At 39.5% G+C, this 18925-nt stretch overlaps 1 protein-coding gene across 8 annotated transcripts in view; it reads left to right on the top strand.

Moving 5' to 3' along the window:
• The window catches only part of cacna2d3a (calcium channel, voltage-dependent, alpha 2/delta subunit 3a), a 133561-nt gene extending 114922 nt beyond the window's left edge, over window positions 1–18639 (top strand). For 6 of the 8 annotated variants that reach the window (XM_042408718.1, XM_042408720.1, XM_042408719.1 and 3 more), the window contains 11 exons: window positions 3598–3659; window positions 4069–4113; window positions 4205–4267; window positions 5866–5936; window positions 7963–8038; window positions 8183–8235; window positions 9534–9589; window positions 12378–12492; window positions 16493–16605; window positions 17532–17614; window positions 17755–18639. In XM_042408718.1, coding sequence (XP_042264652.1) covers window positions 3598–3659; window positions 4069–4113; window positions 4205–4267; window positions 5866–5936; window positions 7963–8038; window positions 8183–8235; window positions 9534–9589; window positions 12378–12492; window positions 16493–16605; window positions 17532–17614; window positions 17755–17847 — 830 coding nt within the window. In that variant the 3' untranslated portion in view covers window positions 17848–18639. Of the gene's footprint in view, window positions 1–3597; window positions 3660–4068; window positions 4114–4204; window positions 4268–4815; window positions 4886–5865; window positions 5937–7962; window positions 8039–8182; window positions 8236–9533; window positions 9590–12377; window positions 12493–16492; window positions 16606–17531; window positions 17615–17754 lie in introns of those variants that run through there. The other 2 variants (XR_006095790.1, XM_042408725.1) reach the window with 2 other exon arrangements.
• Window positions 18640–18925: the final 286 nt, after the last annotated feature.

The following is an 18925-nucleotide window of genomic DNA, read 5'->3' on the forward strand; positions in this document are numbered from 1 at the left end:
TCTGCTCATCCTCTGAATGTTGTTAAACATCTTGACTGATCCACCCCTGCACCGTGGAGCTATGCTGCTGGACAAATGCGCCACCAAATTTGCAAATCACTACATCTCTTAGACATCTCTGTGTGTTTGTGACACTTGTAAGTCAGTTTACGTGAGCTTGACCTGGAGCTGTTTTTCTTGTCATTGGGATGTGAAATGATGCATACCCATGCTCCAGCAAAGAGAGACACACAACCATACACACTCACGATTGCCCTTGCGATGTACATGAGCACACACTGTACATACACACACTTAGATGCACCCTGATGGACGTATATGTTTATACAATCCTTATTAGACTCCCAAATATCTGTAGGTTTTAAACGGGTTGTCATCCCTTCCAGCCTGGGATTGCACGGATAGGAGATTGGTGATGGGGTGGATTTGGAGTGGATTTTATGTCTCTTCATCTTTGGACTCATAAACCCAGCTCAGAGCATAAATACCCCCAAGTTCTTAAATCATACCTAGGGAAATTAAATGTTCCCCCATAGTACAGAAAATTCCCAAGCATTAGTGAGACAGATTTGGGTTTTTGTCTTTTTGTTCTGAGCCGACTTCCAGGTAGCAGCCAACATCGGTGCACTTTTAACCTCTAATACGTAATACATACATAATAGGCCAAACCTCATGCACTGAATACACATACTGAATTGTTGAACTGTTTCCATTCATTTAATTTCCAATTTTTTATTGAAGAGATTTGCCACCTTATTTATGTAGACATATTTTAAGTTGTATCCATTTTAAACTTTCTAATAAATTGATTGTTTCAGCTTTCCGAGTTGTGTTTTCATATCTTACATCTTCTAATTACAGTATTTGGTAGAATTTTTGCCTGACAACTAAAGTCGACCTCCTTAACTGTTTTTTGTTGTCAGTCATGACTTTATTTGTTTTTACAGCTTTTTAGAGTAGATTATCCTGTATCTTTGATATGCTTAATAATCTAGGTTCTCCCTGGTTTTGTACCATGTGTGTTTCCATTGCTGTTGCCCAGCATCTTAAATTAGCTTCTCCTCCTGGGTTTTCCATGTGGGTGTAGAAATGGTGGGCTGCTGAAAGGATCTGGCAAAGCTTATGACGGGATAATCTGCACCTGTTCCTCTGGGCTAGGGCTAAAACAGGCCACAGCAGCACCCCACTGCACTTAAACAATCACGCAAACACACAATCACACATAAAGTGCAAATCAGTGGGATATTTTTCACTGATAATGTGTTGTCATCCAGTGACACATTCGGTATTTTATTATTTTTGAAGCTACAGCTGTAGAGAAACAATGCATGAGGGCTGAAAAATACTGTAACAATACAGTTACGACTTCCACTAGTACAACTATTATTATTATATACCACTTCTACTGACCTGCTGCCTAATAATACTAATAGTAAAATACATTATACTGTAATAATACTCTTAGTCATACAAGTTCAAGTTCCCTTTATTACCGCATGGCTAGGCTGGTGGAATTAATGTCGGTACAGATGGAACAGCTGTCAAAATACATCACATACAACACCAGTGCAAACATAAAAGACAGAAGTGCAAAGAGAAAAAAAACACACCGTAGCCTACACAGCTCCACACACCATACAATACAAGTAGACCAACTTTTGTGTATTCGTCAACTGTACGGCTTTGGGGAAGAAGCTCCGCTTAAGGCCTCCCGTCGTACCTCCTAGTGACCTGTACCCTCTGCCAGAGGGGAGACGCTGAAAAAGATGAAAAGATTCATGTTCCTGTGTGTGTGTGTACAATACAAATGTTGTAACAAGACTAACTAAAAATGTTTGCAAGAATAAGAATAATTATTGTGTAGTCAAGTTAAGTCAATTTTGTTTATATCGCACCAAATCACAACAGAAGTTTAATTATGTAATAAACAAGCTGCATTATATTGTGAGAGATAGACAATGCCAGAGTCCAGTATTACAAATGTCTTGATAACACTTTCATTTCCAAATCCCAATACCACAACAGTGAAATATTATTACCAATCTGATATAAATCTCCTCCTTGATAGCTTTGTACATAATTTCGTTCTATGCTTTTTCTTGAGATACAACAGCTGGCTAAAAACTTGATGCATAAATTGTTGAGTTCTATTTCCCCATGAATATATAAATTTACAACATGACTCACAAGTTTAGCGTGCAGCAAGGAAAAGAAATTGAAATAATGTGTCAAAACATCGTATTTTTAGCTACAAAAAGGTTTGGTCATTCAGTGCAATAAATTCCATGACCTTCTCTACTGTAAGCTTTATTTTGTTGCTGTCTGAAGGCATTTTTTCCTGCTGCGCTGGCACACTTTTCTTCCCGGAGCTTATTGCCTGTATTCATGCATGCATCTATGACACATCCTTATGTATTACTCTTCTACAAGTTTTTCATATTAGGTTTGTGGTGTTTAACTTTCCAGTGCTAATTCTGCCCCGTGAAAATATTTGTTTTGCGAACTTTACGTCTTGTCTTTTTGCTCCTTTCTGCCTATGGTGTGAAATATATTCACACAGCTGTCATAAAGACAACAACAAACAAATATTTATATTGTATTGCAGTTTTTATCGTTTCTAATATACAGTGTGATCCAGTGTTTTTGTCTAAGTATCAAAAAGTAGTAATACTGAGTTTCAGATTGGCAAATCCTCACCCTGTGTTGAATAATAGGCCAACATCAGCTAGATGCTGTAAGTCAACAAATGTCTACATTAGTCTGTCTATATATTTTTCTCACTACACTTTTATTTTCCAGCTGGTAAATCTGTCCAAATATGGCACATTCTCTTCCATTAATTTACTACCTGCGGTTGCTCGGCATTTGGATGAGGTTTTAAATTTTGCCCCCCCCTCCCTTGCGGACCCCCAAAGCATGGCAAACCCCCACTAAGAGAAAGCTAGGGTCCTCTGAGTCTTAGTAGCAGGGGGTAGTGGGAGAGGAGGACAGGGAGGAGAAGAGGGAAGTTAAAGCCTGTGGTGAATGTGTCAATCTTTCCTCAGTCGACTGAAAAAACCGACACATTTAATGTCAGAGACATTTTTTTTTCCAGACATGGAATTCTGGTCAGATCTGTGCATTTAGGGACCTGCTGGGATGAGGCTTATGGAAGTAAGATCAACTCTGTATACCATCTCTGGAAATGCCTGTTGGGGAAACAACAGGGAGGCAGACTGTGGAATGAGATGGATTTCATGTGGGCACAGAGAGAGAGAGGTCTGGTGTGAAACTGCATTTTCAGTGTGGTTAGCGGCAATCATATACACATGTGCATAGTACAGTATTAAATACACACACACAAACACGCACATTAAACCCTAAATAGGCTGACACGTCTATGATGCAGGCTGTAATTGCCCTTTTACTCTATTTTTTGCAACAGGATTTTTGCTCCAGCAAATGCGGGGGTTAATGAAAGAAGCTCTTTGACACTGTGTGTATATTAGTGATCTATTTCTTCCCTGTAAGATGACTTATGTTGTGATAAAGGTCACAGAGGACAGCACACACATTCCCCATTGCTACATCTAAGTGACTGTGTTGTCTGTCTTTCAGCTGTGGGCATCCAGATGAAACTGGAGTTCTTTCAGAAGAAATTCTGGACTGCCAGTAGACAGGTACACACACACACACATTCACATCCTATTTTACACATTCACATGTACAATATACATTTTATAAACATAGGAAGTTTTAATCTCCATAACCACATTGTTCTTATTCCCAACTACTCATTTCATAGTGGTTTGTTTTTCTTTTTTCTTTTTCTTTTGAAATAAAAACTTGACATGTTCCTACATACTATGAATAGTTAATGGCTCGAGGACCCATGAATGCTGTTTGAATGTTTTGGTAGAACTTTTAACACGTAAAGGTCATCAGTCTGTTTCTTTTGTCTTTTAAAAAATGACTTTGCAAGACAATAAATGTTTTCAGCTGACAGAAGGAATCTATGTTTCTAAACCAGACAGCCTAAATATTGGTGTGACACGTATGCAGAAACTTTTTTTTTTTTTTATCTTACAGTGTGCAGCTCTAGATGGAAAATGCTCCATAAGCTGTGATGATGAGGTCGGTCAGCCTTGATTCTCTCAATAAACCCTCCATGTTTCTGTCACTTTGACTTCTCACAACTACTTTAACACTTTCTTCAATTTAACAGAACATTAATTGCTACCTCATCGACAACAATGGCTTCGTTCTGGTAGCAGAAGACTATACGCTGGTGAGACATGTACACACAAACACACACAAATAATACACAAATATAGATATATTTTTGTTTTGCCATGCCAGTTCTACAACTCTTTCAGTCTTTTAGTTGAAATTCAGGTGTTATTTTAACTCAAGCCAGTTTTGATTGTCAGAAACATTGCATTTATGTACGCCATTGTGTTCTTGCCAGATCTTCCAGGTTCAACCTAAGGAATAACATTCAGTATGAACAATTTATCAAAATAATGTATCAATTTATATTGAGTCAGGGTTAAGATTACATCAAACATTGCATGTTTACCTCTTACATTTGCTTTCCTGTTATATAATAATTTTTCATATGCGTGATATTGTTGTTTAGACTGCTCTCAAGTAGACATGGTGCTGGCCCTAGCATATACCCTCTGCTTAGCTGTCACTAGACATGCTGTCACTCAAGCTTTGGCTCATCTAGAAGCCTCTCCGCTGGCTGTCACTGTCCTTCCCCTGCATGTTCTTTTTTTGTGTCTCTCACTTTCTTGCTTCATCTCAGCTGCTTTTTTTGCCTTTATTTGACAGACAGAGTAGAGACAGGAAACAAGGGAGAATGAGAAGGGTATGACATGCAACACAGGTCCCCCGGCCGGGAGTCAGACCATGGACATTGCAGTTATGTGGTGTGCAGCTTAACCATTAGGTCAACAGGGTGCCCCGAACTTGTTTCATCTCATTTCTATTATACAGTGAAGATGTCAGCGACTAACAAGACAACATAAATGTGATCTGTCAAAATGTTTTGTTTTTTTTTCGTTGGTTTTTTTTTTAGTAAGGGGTTAGTTGGGGATCGGCCAGGCTGTGTCATTTCAGGCCACTGTTAGCTGTGTTATCTCTTAGAGGGAGTTACAGGGCCGAGGTGCAGCTGAGGTGAGATTATGTGCCCTCCAGATGTAAAGAACTGTGGAGGGTGCAGCGAGATGAAGGGGGTGATTTAACCTCATAGAACTCAGTCTTATATGGCTCATAGATGCTAATGGTTGATAACTGGTAGCTTTGTTCTTGGGACATCACCTGACCTGGGGCACTTTGGACAGGCAAGGAGGTAAATCCTGATACTCGACTATATCATGGTCAGATATCTCAAGGTCATGAAGCATACACAACAACTTTGATAATGGATTCATCTCTTAGATCTTTTCTCAAGCCAAAACGTAATTTTTCTGCTTCTCAAATATGATAACTTGCTGCTTTTGTCTGTCATATAATTTTAAATTGAATGCCTTTTGATTTTGGACTGTTGGTCCAAGTATTTCTTTGAGATGTCACCTTTGGCTTTGGGGAATTGTGATGGGCATTTTTCACTATTTTCTGACATTTCATGTGCTAAATAGATTGTCAAATTTGAAAAAAAAAATGTCACTACTAGTGAGAACAGGTATAAGTTTACAGAAAGTGGTAGTAGATGCTGCTTTCTAGCACAGCTAAATCCAAAGATGAAATAATATGAGTATCCTGTATGATAGGTGTATATGTGTCAACTTTGTACCTGTCATTTCTAAGGGGATGTTAGTTATATTTTATTATGACTAGTTTTAATAAAGAAAATCTAATCTCTTTTTTTTTCTTTCTCAGACAGGGAAATTTTTTGGAGAAGCAGAGGGAGCTGTAATGAGTAAGCTTCTGCAGATGGGCTCCTTCAAGAGGTAAGTATTACAACCTGCATGTGTGTGTGGGTGTGTGACTGTGCACTAGTATGTGCCAGCACAAGTGTATGTATGTGTGTGTGTGTGTGTGTATGCATGTGTGTAAGTCTATGTGCATAATATCAGGCACACGGGCAGGCCACAAAATGAGAGTATGTCTCCATTCGCGCTGACAGCTCTTAACTTGGCCAATCGTGTTGAGCTATTGAGCGCTGACCTCCGACCCCTCGCTCAGCGGAGTCCTCCGTTTGGGGATTACAGCAAATCTTTTCCTGAAACGAAGGAATTAGGAGAAACTTGAAGTCACACACACACACACACACACACATGTGCACACAATTCACACATCTACCGCTCATGTTTGCGCTGCGTTTTCTGGAAAACGCCAGGAGCAGTGGGTGGCGACTTTCTGCAATTAATTTGGAAATTTAACCCAGGAGGATACCGTTCCCAGTATAACAGAGCAGAAATGCAGAGAAGCAGACACACAGAGATATATTGTAGTTTGACTGTAGAGTCAAACTGTTATGGTCTAACATTTGTGGAATCTTAACTTAACTTAGATCCACAGTTAAGCATAAATTTAGATTGCACAGAAGCTTACAACCACATTTCCAATACTGCAGCAGGACTGTACCCAGTGTTCAGTTCTGCCTTTGGGACGTGGGTGAGAGAGATTTTTGCCATGCTGTCTCAGTGTATAAAAATCACGGGTGACAAATCATCGCACAAGTAGACAACCACGCCTGTTTATCATGGGGATGAACCTCAAAAGCTGACAGCAAATGGTTTACAGTCCCACTCATAAAAACAAAGAGGCTTACAAGTGCTTTCACTGAATCTTTAATGTCAGATGATGAGGGATTGTTTAAAATTGAGGACGACGTATGATGAGTGAATAATACGACTTGTGTATTAGCATGATGAGTAATAGAGCTTAAACTAATGAATCCAGTATGATCTGCGTTAACCCAGTGCCATCTGTAGAGAATTAATGCGTTATGTTGATGCACAGTTTATGTCTTGATTAAAAAACATTAAAGAGGTTTTCAAGTCCACCACTTAAAGTCGACACAAGCCTGAATTTATCTGTCAGCGTCAAGACGGTAAATGAGGACAAATGTAGATAAATTATTTTCAGCTAATTTTGAATTGTCATCCTTTCAAACCAGCAATAGAAGGGGAAATCAATGAAAATGTTGAAAGTGGCACCCGTGCAAAGAAAATGAAGGGCATGCTCACACACCCACACACACACACACACACACATACAGTAATCCACACTCATAAACACACATTGCATTGGTATAAGTTTGCTGCTAACACCATTATGTGGCCTGGCTTAGTGCTAATTGGTTCCTGGCGGTGTGTTGGAGCTGTGTGTCACCGGTACTGTGACTGAGGTTTGAACATCGCCCAGGGCTGCGGATAGACTGAGCCCTCTCAGACATCACACACATGCTCGCACACACGTTCACACACAAAGTATTGTCAAGTATATAGGAACATATCCAAAGGTTATGTGAAAGAGTGTCCAGTGTGTATGTATACGTGTGTGTTAGGCACCCCTTCAATAACCTCTCCCAGACATACACAGACCTCACACCCTTAGGGTCTACTAAGCCCTTAAATCCTCCGATATCCCCCCCAATATCCCCAAATCATCTACACACACACCCACCTTCTGACATCACTTTGAGGAACCTCTCGGGAAGCTCTCGGCTTTCAGTCGCTTTCCTTTTCCCGTTCTTGCCACATCCATCCAATATATTATCCAAAGGTAAAGCAGCAGTTATAGCAGAGGTGGGATCTTTCCTTCCTGCTCCCACACAGCAGTCCAAAAGGCCCCGCAGGCATGAAACAGTATAGAGAATCAAGATTTTTATTACCTTATGCGGGTTATATCTTGCTTACAAAAGCATTACTTATGAAAAGTCAAATCTATAAAAATGTTCTATCTCTCTGCCTCACTTTATCGCTATTTCTGATGCCTCTGTCTTCTCTTTTCTATCTTTTATCTCCTCAGGGTCACTCTGTATGACTACCAGGCTCTATGTTGGGTCTATTCAGAGAGTAGTGACAGCGGACACACACTGTTGGATGTGAGTACTACATTTTTTTAACACTGTTCGATCTCTTGAAAATGCCTGGATAATGTAGTGTACAGTGCTCATTCAAATCTTCATGACTTTATGTTGTATGTTATTAGCGTTTGAGCAGTATTTTCTTTTTCTCTTTCTCTTCAGCCTTACTTTGCTTTCTTCTCAGCTGTGAAGTGGATTCTTACCGAGCTTGTCATGTAAGACTTCTGTGTATGAGAGAGTGTCGTGTGTCTGTTTGTAATAGTATAACCTCTCTCCATACATGTGCTTCTGAAGACTTGTATGGTGGCCTCTCCTGTCAGATCAGGTTAACTGTGTGTGTTTGTGAGTATATATCAACTGTATGTTTGTTTATGAGTCCCTCCACATGTACGTCAACGTGATCATCAGTGATCATGAGCGGTAATGGCTACCTGATGTTTCCTGTAGAGCGGGTACTCCCGTGATGCCATGTTGTGGTTGCTGATTCTTCCTGGGTGGTCTGTTGTCGCCACAGTGCATCATGGGAGGATTTAGCTGTCAGTGTTAATTTTATTGCCTGTCAAAGTTCGGACAATTTTGTGTCTTTGAAATATTAATGATAGTTTGATTTATGGGTTTCATTTTCCATCAATGTTTCACTCGCTCTTCATCAAGTTTAAATATAAATAATTACATACAACTGACAGAAGCAAACACTTGATAAACAGACGTTGCACATAAATACACATCACATGCAAACCACCAAAAATAGTACATACAGTACTTACTACACCGTAATGATCAGTACACAGGCATAGACTGTAGTAAGCCCTACACAGAGGCACCTTGACATTAGTTAAACACATGTGAAATTAACATGCGAGCATGTTACTCAGAGCGTATACAGTACAGGAATTTTTAAAATAGTTATTATAATTTATTAAGTCATTTGTAATTAGGAAATACCAATGTATTATCGTCTTTACAATTACTTTTCATTACATTACTTTTTTGAAATTATATTCAGTAAGCACTGACAGGAGAAAGTAATCATATATATGCACAGAATTAATTATGAGATGAAGAAAACACAACCTGTCATAACTGAAGATAATTTCCCAGATTACTCGTGAAAAAAGTCAGATTAAGCACCAACCTGCAGGCTCTGGTAGGCATACCAATAACCAAGAACTCTCAATAGATATTAAACATTAATATTTTTGGGGAAAAAAAGTTTTCATGATTGATTTGATTCATAGCCTCAGAAGCAAATTAGAGGCACATGAACATGATGGAATTGAGTCTGTGGTAACTGGTTTGTTTTATTTTAGAGTAAAGCAGTAAATCTTTGCCATAGTTGGTTTGAAAGCCAAATTGTTTTTTATTTGTGAAAATAAGCATTTTATTCCTTACTGCAGAAACTTTTACTGTGTAGCTAAAACGTGATTTTGCAGTCGAGTGTGTTATACAGTATGTATTATATAAGCAGTGTGTTGGAGTGTATTGTTATGGTCGATGTCTTCTCCATATTTAGATTCTTGGTCGAGTTCAACTTGTACAGCTGGTGGCACTCTGACCTCACAGCTAAAGGTAAGAATACACTCTTCAGGGATATACTTGCTCTCTCTATCTCTGTTTATGACACACACACACACACACACACACACATAAAAGTAAAAGTATACAGCTTATAATGGTAATAAAGTTTCATACACTGTACATACACATACATACGTACTGTACATTGTTTATGTACTAATAAATAAGTCTTGGTCCATACATACAGAACTCTACATTGTGCACAAGATCTGCTCAAATTACTCATCAGATTTTTATTTTGCTGTAGTTTTTTTTGTAGTTTTTGCTGTAGAAGCCACAGTGGTCATATAATATGGACAATGTGCATAATTATTATTCTCTAAAAATTGTTGTATCTAATAATATAGAAAAATAATCAAGATCAGTTCATTTTCACTGTGTAGCTAGAACATACTAAATTTGACTGCAGATTGCTACCATTTTAACCGGTATGCATTTTTAAAAATATTTTTCTTCAAATATAGTTTGAAAACCGCTTTGCCCCAGATTCTCACTAGAAGTTTTTATTGAAGGGCCTGAATTACATGACAGTCAAGGACTGTCAAAAGTGGTCTATGTATTTTTTTTCATGTTGACTTATACTCTCAGAAACAGAAAAAAGGTGAAATTAGTTTATCTCATTTTCATGGTAAATACCAGAAACAGCAGATATTCTCTTGTAAATTAAACAAATATACCTTCAAAACAACAGAACAACAACAGCTAGAAAAGAAACAGAAAAACAGGAAAAACATTTTCTTGTAAACTTGAAAATCATCTTTCAAGTTATATATTTATCCAATTTTAGAAACAGGCAGATGGTCTCATGGATGTCATAGCTTCCAAATAAGATCTCTAATTATAATCTCAATATAATCCTTTTTAAATGTAACACCTACAATAAAACTATCTCAAAGTTCATATAAAGCTTATATCTTAACATAACCATGCGCAGTGGTGAATGGTTTGTTTTTTTTTGGTTTCAGAAATATTTTTATAAAATGTTTAAAATAGTTTTTATGCTTTTTGCATTATTCTTTCCTGTCTCACAAAGGAGAGAAAAGAAATTAGGTCATCAATTTTACATCTGCCAATGAAAACATTAACATTTTTTAAAACCAAAATCAAATAATCCTTTCTTTTCTAATTTAATTTCATTTAATTTAATTTTTTCATATCTGAAAGAACAATCCACAGACTAAAACATACACTGACCCATTAACAAAGTTCATTTCATGCAGAATAAACAACCAGTGTCCTCAGAACTGACCTCCTGCCTTCATCTCCGCCATCTCCCCTCCATTTCCTCTTGGTCTGAGTCAGTGTGACCACTGGAAAAACAGAATAAAGAGGCACAATCCAAAACCTAAAAGTAAAAATGGCAGAACATAAGATTACCTCAAGTGACCTCAGTGTTAGAGAGGGTGTGTGTGTGTGTGCATGTCTGTCTGCGCACACATTTATATTTGTTTGTGTGTCCAGAGGGGTTATACTTGATGGTTTTATGATCTGTAAGGATGTGTGTCATATTGGTAGTGGTGGGAAGTAATATCCGCTTTATAACAGGAGAAAAAAGGCCTCTTTCTCTCTCTTTTCTCCTTATTCTGTCTTTCTTTCTTTCTTCCTTTCTCCCCTTCTCTGGTTTATGTCTTTTCTTTCTTTTTCTCTCTCACTTTCTTCCATGCTCGCACACACATACTCATGTGATCCCTGCCGAGTTATGAACACTGTGATGCCTAATGCTTTATAGAGTGTTGAATACTGTTTGCCTGTCTGGAATTAAAGCCTCTCTAAGCAGCATTTTGTAATATTAATTCTAGCCAAAACTAATATGAAAATATTTTGTATGTGAAAGTGAGAGAGGAGACAGAGAGAGAGTGAGAGAACCACAAAATGAAAGTCTATAAAATGCTTTCCTTGCACACTCTTATCCTGAATGAAGTGAAGCTGGGCATCGCTGCTCGCCAAGCAGTCGAGACAATTTCACAGCTGGCTAGCCTCAGGTCTTAGCAGCACTTTCTATATCTTTTTACAATAGAGACATAGGCCTGTGACACACAGCTGAAACACCCCAATTTAGCAGCCCGTAACCCAATCTACACAGCCTATCAAGCTGAACTAATCCCAGACGTTTATACATGTCGGCTGTGTTTCTCGCAAGCATATAGTTTATATACAGCTGTACCCACACACACACACATACTTTCACACAATAATGCCGCACTGCTGACACCCATTAATTAAAGCACTCCATTCAAATCACACACATAATCCACCATCTTTAGAAATCTGTGCTGTGTTGTAAAAATGTGCGTAGCTTGTGTGAGCTTATGTGTGTAGCTTGTGTGAGCTTATGAAGTAGAGCCACGTATCTCGAAATGTTTATGTTTAATATGCAAATTAGGATTACATTAACCCCTGCTTTAAGAAGAGTGTTTTAAAATGGACCCAAGTAGAAAACTGCCTCATTTTGCTCCCCCTCCTCTTTCCGAGTTGTAGCATGGTTTCAGACCTCTGGGTGGCAGGAGAGTTCAAGTAATGTTGTGGGAATGTCTGGCCTAGATTTACACTGGAAATATCTCCAGCAGGACAAGAGGCAGCTCTGGTTCACAAATGCTGTTTTCTTTCAAACTTGTATATTTGCAGGGATGTGGTGTGTTTGCTTGCAATCTGTTTGCACAACTATTTTAAATGTATATTTGACTTTGAAATGAATAGTTCCATGAATTTCTCACCAACTCTGACTCAATTTCTTTCTTTCTCTCTTTTTCCCTTTCCTCTTTTCTTTCCTTACTTCCAGCTCAAAGGATAGGTCGGACCATGCAGGTACCATGTGACACAGAGTACCCAGCCTTTGTATCCGAGAGAACCATCAAAGAAAACACAGGAAACATCGACTGTGACGGCTGCATCAAGTACGCAACACACAAACAGACACATGTGAACATGCTCGAACAATACAGAAGCAACAACAATAACAATCTGAATATCTATCCACTGTAAAATATCTCGGATATCAGTCGGCCGCTGCGCTCCATAAAACAAGCTAACAATGAAAAATGAATTATCCCGTTAACTCTCATCATTGCGAAATATTTTCATCTCTGTAATCCCTGATAATGAGAAACATGTTTAAATCATTTGTTGTCTGTTGAAAACACTTTTATCCAGGCAATCCATTAGAGACACACAGACACCCACTCTCTCCTCCGGCAGTTTGAAATACAAGGCATTTAGAGATGAGGGAGAGAGGTGGAAAAAAGGCTTCCTTTAAAAATGGGAAAATGAGTGTGGTCCCCATTAACAATTTGGGCTTTTCTGTCAGGCAATTGTGGGGTGTTCTCTGGATCCCTCCAATGGGCCCTTCATTGCTCCCAGCTGTGGAACTGCCAGGGAAGCTCAGAACCCTGTGTGTGTCTGTGTGTGTGTGTGCGCACGCGCCCGCACATGAGTGCGTGTTTTCCTTGTGTGTCTGCTGCTGGTACAGCCCCACAAGGTCAGCAGGGTAACCACTGCCCTGGGTGCCAGGAGTAAAATGCGGTTGGGGATGCAGTCAGACCCCAAACACACATGCTGTACACACACATACACATATTGTAGCACTGTCTCACACACTCACACCCACCCACACACACATGACAGAAACGTGCTCCAGAGAAGAATGGCCTCATCTCCAACGATGACACCAGAACCGGGATTAGCAGGCATGGCTGTGTGTTCTGAGCAACATGCCGCCTTCAGATAAATCTTTTTTAAAGCACAATGAATTTGACAAAGTAAAATGGAGTTTTTATTTCAGTTATGTGGAATTTTATAGCTCATATTAGTAATAGAGGATATTGGTGATAAACATCTGTTTCACGTTACAGGCTGACTGAGACCTTTCTCTCATATTTTCATTGGGACACGTGTGTGTGCTTTATGCTCTAGGAAATATACTCTAAGCTCATGCCTGTAAAACCTCTCTTTACTGTATTTTGACTGTGTGTGTGCATGTGTGTGTGTGATGTCAGTATTTGTATTTGTCTATCACTTCCCGATGGGTGAGACAGAGTGGCAAAACACAAACAGCATTGAAATCTAGTGAGTTTTATAATAGTGTAAGTGTCCTTACAGGATGATTTACCTCTATTAATGTGTTGCCAGCCTCTCTAGAAGGTAACGTGAGATTTTGGACAGAGTGTGTCATGTCTCTAACCAAAGAAGTTCTTCAAGGGGACTATTAGCAACAATACTCACAGCCGTATATCCTACCGCTTCATAGGCTCTTTTTCTTTCTCTCAACCGTCCCAGACGAGCCATGTCCCTAAAAGAGAGAGGTTCAAAGTTGCAATGAGCTACAGTTTCAGTGCTGAAGTCAGACATGTAGACATGGTTTCATCTGTTAGAGATTCTTAAAGCATATCTGTCTCTTTTTCCTGGGTCACAATAAAAGCCATGGTACCATAGGTATGTATATTATGATGTCGTTACTCCCAGCATGCCGTCAGACAACAATAATGAAATAATTTAATTTCCTTAACACAGCTGTTTAAACATATTTACTGCCTCGTAAGACATAGTCTTTGATAACATAGAATAGAATTGGTATAGCAATCTTTATGGATCCGGAATTTGTAATTTTGATAATGATTGACTATCAGTCATGTATAATTGTGTCTTAATAACTGTTATGTTTTTATTAGAATTATATACAGGTGAGTGTTGATTTTTTCATGTCAAATAAAGTTCACATTTTTACATGTTTATTCAAGTTACAGTAATTATGTTCATTTTTAGTTTTCAATTTTCTTTGCAAATAGTCATATTTTACCCATTTGATGATTTTTATTATAATATTTCAGCTGCATTTGCACCAACAGCAGCTCCAAGTTAGAAATCTAAAAATAATCTTGAAATCTCTTACTAGAGTCCCCCTACTTGTGTATATTGGAATCATGTAAAATGTGTAAAAAGGCTTAGAAAGAGAATACTGTAATCATGATGCCCATTTCCTCCCAAAAGTAATAAGAGAAATGGAAATAAAATGACAGCATTGCTCTGAAAACTGGCCGGGCTGTTAGTTGGGATTTTAATGGAGCAATGTCAACTCACTAAATTAGTAATTGTTAAATTACACACAGTAATTACTAGTCATATTTCTCAAATGTGATGACAGATATTTCTGAAAACCATACCGTACATGCACTTATGGTTAAGTTATGTAATGATTAAATGGTTGGAAAAATGTGAACCTTCTAGAAAAACTGCTACATTTCTGCATCAAAAGCATAGCATTCAAACTTTATGAAGTTCGGAGAATTATCATCACCTTATCATAGCTCTGACCCCTAAAATGAGTGTCAGTACAGTTGACACTGGAGAGATAAAAACTTTTCCTTCGTGATCTAAAAGTGTTGATAAGCCGTGCTTTATCAGCTTCAGCTACAGATTGTGTGGTATGTTTTGTCAGAAATTTGAGAAGAAGACATGTTCTGTCACCACGTCTTCGTGTGTGTTTTTATCTTTTCCTACAGTACGTCTAACAAGCTCTCAATTTCTTTCCGTCTAACTCCCTTTGTCTTTCTTTCTGTCATTAAAAGGGTCCTCTGTCTCTGCCGTTCTCTGTCTTTTCTCAGAGAAACATATTGATTGTCTTTGTTGTCAGTTTCTTTACAGTCTGTGTTTGTTTGTGAGAGTATGCATTACGTATGTGTGTGTGTGTGTATGTGTGTGTGCATTCATATGCGGTGTAGTGCTCCCTTTCCCAGCACTGGGTATGTTCAAGGCCAGCAGCTGTGCTGTCAGGATGTGTTTAAGTCTTTTTCTCCAAGAACACTTGCTCTGCTTTCTATCAGTGGGCTGAGCTGGGCCGGCCCAGCGCTGTGCAGGGGTGAGCACAGATTATTAAACATCAGCAGATCCTAATTCACCGTGATTGGGACTGGCTTGGCCTATATGCTGGGCTGGTTTGGTTGGGTTTGGTTGGTCACGGTGGGATGACTGTATTAGAGTGCGGTGGATTGGTGCTACTCAGGGATTGGAGGCTGTTTGTGGTCAGATTAAATTGGTCATGGTATTAAATTAGCATGGGTGGAGGTATTTCTGTAGATACTAGGTTCTGCTGTGACCTACCAGGTCTCTCCCTCTCTATTTTAGTTCCTGTTCACCTTCACAAGAGTTTAGAGAGCGTACGCATGTATATTTTTGCATCTGTGTGTGTTCACTCAGTCACACGTGCACGTTTTCATACGTGCCTGATAAATGCCTCACCGTGAACTCAATAAATCACCCAGCTGCAGCAGAAGAGAGAGAGGGAGAGAAGCAAGAGATAAAGAAAGAGAGGGTGACAGAAAGAAGAGATCATCTTTACGACCTCTCTTCTTCATAAAGCTTATCCTCGGTCATAAATCACTGGCCAGGAGGCCGAGGCTAGGCCTGATCTCTCAGGCCAGTAAAACACAGCCATGGGAAGCTATGAGCACAAAAGTGTGGTTCCCATTTGACTCCCTTTGCAGTGTTTTATATTCGGCAACACTTCATTGGTGCTTGCCTTGGATAGGATATAACAAAGACAAAAGAGAAAGAAAGGAAGAGGTTGAGGAAGAGAAGGGGATGGAGTGAGTTAGAGAAGTATGTGCATACTTTATATGTGTGTCTGTTGGTGTGAGTCTGTCTATGTCTCTATGTTTATTGACAGCTGGCGGTGAGACAACTCATCCTCTTGACATGCGTCCAGTGTTGTCTCTTCAGTGCTTCTCTTCTGCACCGGGGGAGAATTTGAACATTCATAACACAAATCCTTTGACACACATGGAAATTTACATCATACCCATGCGCCTTGTCTACTTGCCAATCCAACTCTCAAGCCTCCCTCCCTCTCCCTTCTTACTCCCTCATCTTTTTCTGTCTGGCTATCTGTGCTGTGATTGGCAGGTCCTTTGTGATCCAGCAGATCCCCAGCAGTAATCTCTTCATGGTGGTGGTGGACAACAAGTGTGACTGCAGCATGTTTGAGCCAATCACCATGGACCCCATCGAAATCATGTATATCCTTTACTGGGCAAAGACTGCAGGGGGATAGGGGGATGGAACACAGGAGATTTAGGGCTCTTGCTATCCTGAGATGACTGAGATGTGGATTACAGCAAGAGTGCTACATTTTCAAAGAAAACTTAGTTAAAAGTGTGAGTGAATCCTTCTTGAACACAACCTCAAATGTTTTTTGACAGCTGTCGTAACCTTCCATGGCTGTTTCTCCCGAACTGAGAAAAATAACAATATTACTTGATTATGGTTTTAATGGTGAGTTCTGTTCTCTTCCACCGCATGACTTCCTGCGTCAGAATCATTGTCAGAGTTTGTTTGCCCTCTTCCTCTTTCTGTGCATGAAAGAGATGGGAGCGTTGTGGGGGACCAGATCTGAAGCCGAGGATCTGTCAGTTTCACAGTGTCTTCTGAGTGTGTGTGTGTGTGCACGCGTGTGTGTGTGTGCTTGAGTCTTTGTTTGGACTGTGTTACACAACAGCCCACGCGGTGATGGAGTACTGATCAATAGCAGACACAGCTCTGAGTGGAGTCAGACTGAAGGAACTCAGCTCGTCACCACATACCCGGGTTGGAATCTCCTATTTTGTACATTTCTCTGAAATTTTTATGCAGTACAATCATGCTGTATATACTGTACATGTCCACCACTGTTTATTTTTTTTGTGGAGTGCTTACTCTAGCATAAAGCTTGCCATTCTGTTGCTATGCAACAAAATAAAACTCATGCAACATAGCTCAAAATCTGCTTTTTTTTTTGCGCGCGCCGTTCTGTGCGCAAAATATCCCTGCTTCCAAAAGAACCTCTTTCCATGGTGCACTCAAAAACATGCATTCCTTTCCATTATAAACAAGAAATACACTCCGGTAGGAAAACACCCTGCAGACGATACACATCTGTCTGTTATTGCCTTAACTACAGCTGCACATAATGAGTCTCTCAAGTGTGAGAGACTGAAGATGCAAAAGGACAGGAGGCGCCCAGATACCTGTCACCCATTTCACCCAGAGGTATTCGCATCAGACACAGACTCACACACTCATCATTAAAGTACTCTTCGTAATAAACGCTCTACTTCTGCTTTTGCATTTTATTAAAATATTCCATATCTGTGCAGCATCTTTGTGTTTTCTCCCCATTCTGTCTTTAGGAAAACTCAATGGAGTGCGGAGGAGCTGTGAGTCTCACCCCATCCTTCGCCGCAACACTGCTCTGCATCCTCCTGGTGCTGTTCCCTAGGTGACCAGAGCTGGCCACGCCTCTCCATCCAGAACTTGACTTGGCTCGGCATGCAAAAGAATCGCAACGAAGCCACAGAAAAAAACACTCCTGCCCCTCATAAAATTGTGCCCAATTTCAACTCACCACCTACAAAGCCCTTAGCCCTGAGGTACCTCCCTACTACGCACTTATTTGAAAGGATTGATAATGGATAGCTGCTAAGTAGTGATCATTAAGGTGCTTTAGCAATATCACATGCACGGATGGCTTTTTGGGGAGATGCAAAGTTTTGAACATCGTAATAATGCTAATAATGCACTTAGTAGCTTAAAGACTGCACAAGTGGTCCAGTAAAACCCACTGACATTCACACCACTATGTTCAGTCCTTTCAGGTAGCAGCTAAGGGCTCGGGTCTGTAGCTGGGCTTGGAACTGGGCATTAGAGCCACGTAACACCCATGTGGAGAAAGACAGTCGCACCTTCCTCTGGCCCACTCTGACTTTTCATGGACAATTAAGATTCTGAAGATAAAAAAAACAAAAAAAGATGAAGATGATTATATGTGGCTGGGGTTATAATAAAATGTTTGTCTAATGATCTTTTTTTTTCATTATGAGAAAAAGATATGTTCAAGTAAATATATGAAGAAAAAAAAAGAGTTTTATTTATGATTTGCAAGTGGTACCCATAAACTGTGACTATGAGATTTTGAGTCCTCTGACGTGAGTGGTTGTTAATATTTGAGCTTTGCCTTATTGAACGATATTGGTCCTGTTTGTGTACTTTTGAAATAAAATGATGTTTAAAATTTATGATGTTGTCAAAAAGGCTCTTAGCAACACAGACCTTGAAAAGAACAATAGAATTAATATAAAGCATCAGTTCTCTTCCCGATCGATTGTTCTATTGTTGTTGGCAGGACTGACTGATTAATACGATATCTGCTCTTAGTGGTTGGCTGTTGGAAATTGTTTGGCTGGCTTTTGACCTCCACATGAACAGAAATGTGGCAGGCATTTGTGTGTGTGTGTGTGTGTGTGTGTGTGTGTATGTATGTGTGTGCATCTGGTGTTTCGCTACTCTGACATTTATGTATGC

Source organism: Thunnus maccoyii, chromosome 4 (genome assembly GCF_910596095.1).
Source record: "Thunnus maccoyii chromosome 4, fThuMac1.1, whole genome shotgun sequence".
In the NCBI taxonomy this organism is placed as follows: Eukaryota; Metazoa; Chordata; class Actinopteri; order Scombriformes; family Scombridae; genus Thunnus; species Thunnus maccoyii.